Source organism: Nicotiana attenuata, unplaced genomic scaffold (assembly GCF_001879085.1).
Source record: "Nicotiana attenuata strain UT unplaced genomic scaffold, NIATTr2, whole genome shotgun sequence".
Lineage (NCBI taxonomy): Eukaryota > Viridiplantae > Streptophyta > Magnoliopsida > Solanales > Solanaceae > Nicotiana > Nicotiana attenuata.
In genome coordinates this window covers 280,159-288,623 of record NW_017671002.1, presented here as the reverse complement: position 1 = coordinate 288,623, position 8,465 = coordinate 280,159, and the positions used below count along the sequence as shown (strand labels likewise).

The 8,465-nt window shown below is 33.4% G+C and overlaps 2 protein-coding genes across 3 annotated transcripts in view; one reads left to right on the top strand and one right to left on the bottom strand.

Moving 5' to 3' along the window:
• The first annotated feature begins 1,768 nt into the window (after positions 1-1,768).
• LOC109205149 (protein DETOXIFICATION 21-like) lies at positions 1,769-5,732 on the top strand. Of its 2 annotated transcripts, XM_019367827.1 has the most exons (10): positions 1,769-2,181; positions 2,309-2,577; positions 3,252-3,528; positions 3,646-3,793; positions 4,090-4,176; positions 4,272-4,328; positions 4,424-4,662; positions 4,752-4,870; positions 5,287-5,373; positions 5,482-5,732. In XM_019367827.1, exons 2-10 carry the CDS (start codon positions 2,341-2,343, stop codon positions 5,554-5,556), a joined length of 1,326 nt encoding a protein of 441 aa, XP_019223372.1. In that variant the 5' UTR covers positions 1,769-2,181; positions 2,309-2,340; the 3' UTR covers positions 5,557-5,732. The 2 variants fall into 2 exon arrangements, with proteins under 2 accessions (XP_019223372.1, XP_019223371.1); XM_019367826.1 differs by having other exon boundaries at positions 3,252-3,793.
• Positions 5,733-6,980: 1,248 nt separating this feature from the next.
• Positions 6,981-8,465, bottom strand: part of LOC109205148 (pentatricopeptide repeat-containing protein At2g15630, mitochondrial-like) — a 2,071-nt gene continuing 586 nt past the window's right edge. Inside the window, exon 2 of the mRNA XM_019367825.1 lies at positions 6,981-7,913. Coding sequence (XP_019223370.1) covers positions 7,320-7,889 — 570 coding nt within the window. The 5' untranslated portion in view covers positions 7,890-7,913 and the 3' untranslated portion in view covers positions 6,981-7,319. The remainder of the gene's footprint in view (positions 7,914-8,465) is intronic.

The window sequence follows — 8,465 nt, the reverse complement described above, 5'->3', positions numbered from 1 at the left end:
GTTTTATATTTAATATTACATCTAATTTATATTTTAGTAATAGCCACTCCCATTCTTTTGTTATCTTTTTTAATAATCCTACTTTGTTGAGTTTGTTCTTTTCTCTCTACACAGGTACACTGCTTTTTTTGAGTAATAAAAAAATGCAGTTGGTGTAACAAAAATCACGTGCTTATCTTAGAAGCTAGCCCAATAAGAATATAACAATTAAAAAAATATTTCGGTAAAAAGCTAGAAGATATATCGTTAGTGTTGTGCATAGTGTTTGACTGTTTTCGAATTATTTACATTCTTTGAAAGTTCATTACTTACGAAATTAAGTTTTATGCACTTGATATTAAAAAATATTTATACAATAAGATCATTTATAAGATTATTGTAAATCTATTAGATTAGCATTAATGACAATCTTGTAAAAATGATAATATATAACTTAACCCGTAATTTATTAGGTCGTATACATAATGACTTAATTTGTCAACCAAAAATTGAAAGGAGGAGTATTGAAGATTCTTAGAGCTCGTTTGGACATAAGAAATTTTTTCCTTTTCCCAAAAAAATTTCACTTTTTTCTGAAATCAGTGTTTATTCATAAAATTTTCAGTTTTCGCTTGAAGATACATTTTGGAAATTTTTGAAAATTTGAAAAACTCCAAAAAGTTGTTTTTCAAAATTTTCACTCAAATCACTCACAAAACTACAAAAACAACCCAAAGTTATATTCATGTCCAAACACAACTTTAATACATTTTCACTTGAAACTTTTTTTTCACTCTATCTTGGAATTTTACAATTCTTATGTCCAAACGCCCACTTAATTTCGTTATCGGATTTCAAATGCGTGATTAAGGTAAGTATGATGTGAGAAGGTACATTTTTAACCCTTTTAGCAGTAGCACGGTGAAACAGTGACGTTGCAGGTAAATCAGAGTAGATTTAACTTGTATATTGTGACACAGTAAAAATATTTAATTTTACTATTAATGTATTTTAACCTATTTTAGTGGAAACTTGTTATTTTTCAGGTTACTTATACTATATGGACGTTTATACGTAATTATTGTACCTTTTAGCTAATCTAATAATATAAAAATGTTTTTACACTATACAACAACAACAACAACCCAGTAAAATCTCACTAATAGGGTCTGGGGAGGGTAATGTGTACGCAGACCTTACCTCTACCCCGCAGGAGTAGGGAGGCTGTTTGCAAAAGACGCTCAAGACAAAGGACAAAAGGAGACAATATTAGTATCACCAGAGAAATCATAGGAAAAGTAGGAACAACATAAAATCTAGAAGAAAGATGCAAAGCAAAAGCGAAAGCGATGGCTAGTAAATATGTCATGCACTCGAAAGCGAAAATAGTAAGAGACAACATTGTCACTGGCTATTTTTAGACAACAAACCCTACCATACTAGTTCCACAATGGTATGGAGAAAGGCAATACTCAATTACATCCTAACCTACAACCCTAATACTCGACCTCCACATCCTCCTATCAAGTGTCATGTTCTCCGAAATCTGAAGTCTCGCCATATCCTGCCTGATCACCTCTCCCCAATACTTCTTAGGCCGTCCTCTACCTCTCCTCTCGCCTTCCACAACGAGACGCTCACACCTCCGTCTGGGCATCTCCTCTGAACATGTGTCTGTGTACAAAAAAATTACTCAACTACAATTATTTGAATGTATGAGTAAGTAGAGAATAAAAAAGCAGGAACTTCTCATAGTAAAGAAAAAAGCCAACGTTTCATGCATATTTCAACATACATTTTTTAACAATATAATTTTGATACCGTTCACGTAAAGCACTTTTCTTCGAAATTCTGCTTTTTCTCTTACAAATCTCCCATTTTTCATCATAATAAACAAAAAGAACAGAAATCTATGGCTTTTTCAATATATCATGATCATTTCTTTTTCTTTTTTATTTACCTCATTAGAAGATGCTGCAACTTTAATTAGTCTTCTCTTTATTCATTGAGCTTGTGTGCCAAATGGCCTAATTACATCTCAATTTCACTAGAACTAAAATCTCATATGATTAATGGAGATTCATTCTTGGCAAATATCAAATGTCCTATATATAAAGTCTCATATTTGAAAGGATTTCAATTTCAATCCAATTGTATTCCTCAAAATTTACATTTAGAAATACAAGCAGGGCATACTTACTGGTATTTGACAGATTTATTGATATGTATATGTACTTTCTTCATTTAAAAAGTATTCCATTTTGTTTAAATTCACTGCTAAATTAAGAATTTATTGATATGTATATGATTTTTCTGCATTATATTGCAGAAAAAAAAAAAAAAGAGTTGGTGAGTTAAGAAATGGCAGCTGATATCAGTGAGAAGTTGTTGAGTGATAAGGAAGTGAAGCTGAAGGACAAGTTATGGGACGAGACGAAGAAAATGTGGGTGATTGCTGCTCCAGCTATGTTTACAAAATTTTCGACGTTTGGAGTAACTGTTATAAGCCACTCATTTGTTGGTCATATTGGATCTAATGAACTTGCTGCTTATGCTTTAGTTAGTACTGTTCTTCTCAGATTTGGCAATGGCATTCTGGTACTTGTTCTATCTTTCCACCTTCTCTAACATTTATTGTCCATTACATTGAAATGTATTTGTTTGCAACAAATTCTCACAGGAAAATAAAATTGCAACCACAAACAACTATAAAGAAAAAAGGATTTTATTGAATAAACATTGCGAGTTACAACTCTGTTTATCCGTTGATTCTTCCCTCTGATTTGTTATCCTTAATTCGAGGGGCATGCTGGCGTATTTCTCGAACGTAGGATGATATGCATCTCCTTAATGTATTCGATGATCAAGAATAGCAACACTCTATTTGGATCTTGAATGTTGCTAGAACTTTAACCAAGATATATTTGACATGCCTTTGATCTCTTAATGAATATTCCAAGATTTTAATGGAATTTCGGAGATAGTATATTTAATCTCTTTGTGCATATTCCGGGAGTTTATGGAATTGCTGAGATCATCTTTGAAGGACATATATATGTAGCCTTATTAATGGGCATGAATTAAGATTTGAGTGGAGTAGCCACCTAATAACCCTAATAGACTCCTAATATTTCAAGAGTCGTGTTGTAGTGTTTTGAATTTATGATTATCTTGATCTGTTAAAATTTCAGTGTCTACAGTATTTAACAATAATCATGATTTATATTTGTGTTTGTTGAGTGACAAACCTTAGATCATTTTTGTACTTGCAGATGGGAATGGCAAGTGGATTAGAAACTTTATGTGGACAATCTTATGGTGCTAAACAATATCATATGCTTGGATTATATCTCCAAAGATCTTGGATTGTATTAACCGTAGCCACGACTCTTCTTTTACCACTGTACATCTTCACCACACCGATCCTAAGAGCTTTAGGCCAGAAAGAAGAGATAGCTAAAGAGGCTGGACTCATTTCTTTATGGTTAATACCTGTGACTTATTCCTTTGTTGCATCATACACATGTCAAATGTTCTTACAAGCACAGAGTAAGAATAAGATTATTACATACTTGGCAGCTTGTACCTTAGCGATTCATATTTTCCTCTCCTGGCTTTTAACCATGAAGTTTAAGTTTGGAATTACTGGTGCTATGATATCTACAGTTTTGGCATACTGGCTTCCTAATATTGGTCAGCTAATGTTTGTAATATGTGGAGGATGTAAAGAAACTTGGAAAGGTTTTTCATCTTTGGCTTTTAAGGATCTTTGGCCAGTAGTCAAGCTTTCTTTTTCTTCAGGTGCCATGCTTTGGTGAGACTCATTCTATAGTTATTTGTTTGTCATACACTCTAAATTTGAGTTTTCCATTTGCATATTTAACCTGAAAAGTGACGGGAGCCTTGGCGTAACTGGTAAAGTTGCTGCCATGCGACCACAAGGTCACCGGTTCAAGCCGTGGAAATAGCCTCTTGCAGAAATGCAGGGTAAGTTTGCGTACAATAGACCCTTATGGTCCGGCCCTTCTCCCGACGCCGCGTATAGCGGGAACTTACTACACCGGGCTGCCCATATTTAACCTGAGTTCTGTAAATGTATATTTTTGGCAGCCTTGAGTTCTGGTACAACAGTATACTAGTTCTTCTTACAGGAAATTTGAAAAATGCTATGGTTCAGATTGATGCTCTTTCTATATGGTAATCTTCTTATACTCCTTTCTCATTTCATTTAGACCTTTTTTACATGCTAACTTCAGCCACCTATTAATAAAGGCTTTGCCCCTCTTTTGCAGCCTTAATATCAATGGTTGGGAAATGATGATATCTCTTGGTTTCTTAGCTGCAGCATGGTAATATAATCAAAGTTAATTATTAATCCTATAAAGTTATCTTTAATTTCTTCTTTATTGAGTGTTTCTCTCATTTCATGTTCACAAACTTCAAGTGTACGAGTGTCAAATGAGCTGGGAAGAGGGAGCGCGAAAGCAGCAAGATTTTCAATTTTGATCACAGCGACAACATCATTTGTTATTGGTTTCCTTCTATTTTTATTCTTTCTCTTCTTGCGTGGACATCTAGCTTACTTATTCACGGACAGTCAAGACGTGGCTAAAGAAGTCCAACAATTGTCTCCTCTATTAGCATTTTCCATACTTATGAACAGTGTTCAACCAGTTCTTTCTGGTGAGACTTCATTTCTTTGATTCAAATTCTAATTCTATGAAAAACATTTTCAATATTTGTGTAAAAAGTTTTGAGATTTCTTGACGCAGGTGTTGCTGTTGGAGCTGGTTGGCAGAGTATTGTAGCCTATGTTAACATAGGCTGCTATTACTTGGTAGGAATTCCAGTTGGAGTTGTGCTTGGTTATGTTTTTAAACTACAAGTTAAGGTGAGTTCTACCATTTCTTTTTCTTCTTTCTCTCTGTTGAAAAAGTCTGGTAGGGTTTTTGTCTAAGATATCTACTGGAAATATTGTGTCTTACTATTCCTCTTTTTAGTGCCGGACATATTTACTAGCTATCGCTTTTGCTTTGCATCTTTCTTCTGGATTTCATGTTGTTCCTATTTTTCCTATGATTTCTGTGGTGATACGGATATTGTCTCATTTTATCTTTTTGTCTTCTTGAGCCGAGGGTCTTTTGGAAACGGCCATTCTACTCCTTCGGGATAGGGATAAGGTCTGCGTATACACTAACCTCCCCAGACCTACTAGTGGAATTTTACTGGATTGTTATTGTTGTTGTTCCGTTGAAAAAGTCTTTTTTCTTGTTACTAAATGACTTACCCTTTTGGAAAATGTCATAGGGTGTTTGGGTTGGAATGATTTTTGGTACACTGGTCCAGACTATTGTACTACTTATAATCACTTTGAAAACTGATTGGGATAAACAGGTACTATATTATCATCTTCATTTTATTTTGAGCTATGGATTTATTGCCTTGGAACAACTACATAATAATGAAGCAATTTCTCACTCATTATTAAAATATTGTCTGCAGGTTTTACTTGCTCAGCAAAGAGTGAAGAGGTGGCTTGTAGAAGCTAAAACAAATGCTGATTCACAAATTGCTTGAAGTTAGAAAAGTTCCTATGTGTTAGGAATAATTTGTACATTGGATGCCCATATGAATAGTTTAAAAATTAAATCTCCTATTTTATGTCAATCACCTTTACTTTTTTATGCCTATAAAAGGTCATGTAATTGCAATGTAAACACACACCAAAGTGAAAGAAGAATAGACTTCTTCCTTCTTTCTATCTCTTCTTATTTACATTTTACTGCATTGCTTTTATTTTATAACACGTTATCAGTACGAACTCTAACCAATTAAGTTACATTTGTCTACAAATTTTTACTATATTCTCATAAATATACTATAGCATATTCATGTTGTAAGAATAACTTTCTTTTTCTGCTTTGTTCTTTTCCTTATGTGTGTGGTCAAATATGAGATATGTTGGATTAAGAATAAGTTGAAATTAAGAAGATTTCACATTCATGTTTTAAGAGATAGACTTGTTCCTTTTTTTTAGCAATTGTATCCTTCATAAATTTTTATTCCTAATGCTTAATGCATCATTTAATCTAAGAAATAAGCATTGGTTGGATTTTTCATCTCTGGTATGAACAGAATTAAAGCATGTTATAGAGTGGTATATGTGTCTCTTTCTTTGTTTGCATGAAATAAGTATGGATCCTATTATTAATTAAATTGTAGAATAAAGTATTAATTAGCAGCGGATTATAACCGCTTTTATCGTTGGTAGACATAACTTATTTCATTATATAATAAAATGCAATCTCTTGATATTCGATATATGATTTATGTGTGCTTTTCATAATTTCCAGAATGTATGTGCATTGCATTAGACTATTGAAATTTGATTATGCAAAATATTTTATTCTATTTTATTTATATGACTAAAAGGATCAACATATATTGTCTACCATGAAACTGGTTTCCTTTACAATTAATAAGGGAGACAAATTTTCTTTAACAAAGTTTTTTGTTGAGCAACTCAAGAAGTATAGTATCTATTTCTCTTAAATATTGTAGTAAAATACGATTATTGAAAGTTGTGTTTGTATGATAAATGCCTTCAAGTCATAGCACACCATGAGAGTGGTGCGCCGTGATAATACGATTTTGGGTTAGAATTTCAATGCCCTGTGGCTTAACATGCTTTTATAAGGGTAAGACATTGAGTTTGAGTCTCAATTTATTATGACCTAATATGTCTTTATATTTGTAAGACATTGGGCTTGAGTTCCACTGTACCATGTTGATGATATAATGATGATTAAAGAAAAATAATATATTTTTTATGAAAAGTCATAAATATTTTTCCACTTGATTTGCTCCATTCTTGAAGTGAATATGGTAGCTGGCATAATAAATCTAAATAGAGACAAGTGGTTGACGAATGAATATTGTTGTGACAAATGAAAAAAAAAATAATAGTCATCATTATGGTAATTATAAAAAGGGAGAACAATAATGATTCTCAAAAACATATCCTCGAAAAGGTGAGGGTAATGTTTACCATCAAATTGATATGGACAAATAATAAAATACATCGCTATGATTATGCTCCATTATTGGAAGAGAATGTGACTTGTGATAAATATTGAGAATGCATCCTAATTCATGACAGTGAATGTGGCAATGCCTAGTGCTTTTTTCCACATCCCATTGTCCCTATACAGTTCAATTATTTTACTATACACAAAAGAATTTAAACGATAACTTTCTCTCCTCATTTTGGAGACAATCGACCAAGTATCCTCCAATCGCCCAGCATTGACATAATACTCAAGCAAGATCTCATAAGTTTCTTAGTTTCTCTCAACATCCAAATCTTCAAGTAACATCAAGACCTTATCTGCTAGCCTTAAGAGGCCTTTTCGCAAGAAGCTCCGAAGTAACGTATTGACCACCTTTACCCCTGGCCTGCGACCAGAAGATAACATTTCATGAAAGGTTGCATCAGCTTCCAAGGTCCTGCCAACACTTCCAAGAGCAGCGATCAAACTGGAATAAGACAAATAATTTGCATGAAAACCCAAAGCCTCCATCTGGGAAAGCAACCCCATTGCCTTATCAACGTCACCTTCACTACACAACTCACAAATGGATACATTGTATAAATCATAAGAAATCTCCTCACCATTTATATGAAAACCCTGCTGCTCATTACTCGAGTAGTCAATGCTTCCAAAACGACAATTAACTAAAAAGCCACATCTTTTAGCTCTACTTTGCAATATAAGCTGAATTGACGTATGTAGCATCTTGCGTTTGATTGGATCAACGTGATGCTTCAGATAAACAGGGATAAGATCCCACACACCATGAGGGCATATAGCTGGACTGGATCTAAAAAGAAGATTTTGTTGCATTTGCATACTCTTTTGTAGGAAGTATGCTCGCTGCAACTAAAAATGGTTAGAGAGCCATTGCTATTAAAGAACTGTAATTTGTAAAGGAAATATGTATTCTTTCTTGCTATATCACACAATCTTAACAGGTAGCAAATGCAAAATTCTCCAGCGAACTGATGAAGTTAGCCCCAATAGGTTATTCTGCCACCAGGAGAGATTACATCCTTTTTGCTTCGACTAACTTCAGAAGTAAAATAAAATCTGTGGCTGCTAAGCTCCAAAGTATATATATATATATATATATATATATATATATATATATATATATAGCCCCTCCATTTCAATTTTATGGTAGTATTTGACGAGACACGCAGTTTAACAAAGAAAGACAGATTTTTTAAACTTGTGGTTTTAAACATGCTACAACAATTCTATGACAAGCATGCTATTAAGGATAAAAAGAAAATTTTGAAATTAAATTGTTTCCAAATAGAGAAAAGTATTGAAACATACTAATTCGAAAATAGACCCACATAAAAAGGAATATAGGGAGACAAGGAGTAACAAAATTGCTAACTACAGCCCCCCCCCCCCCCCCCC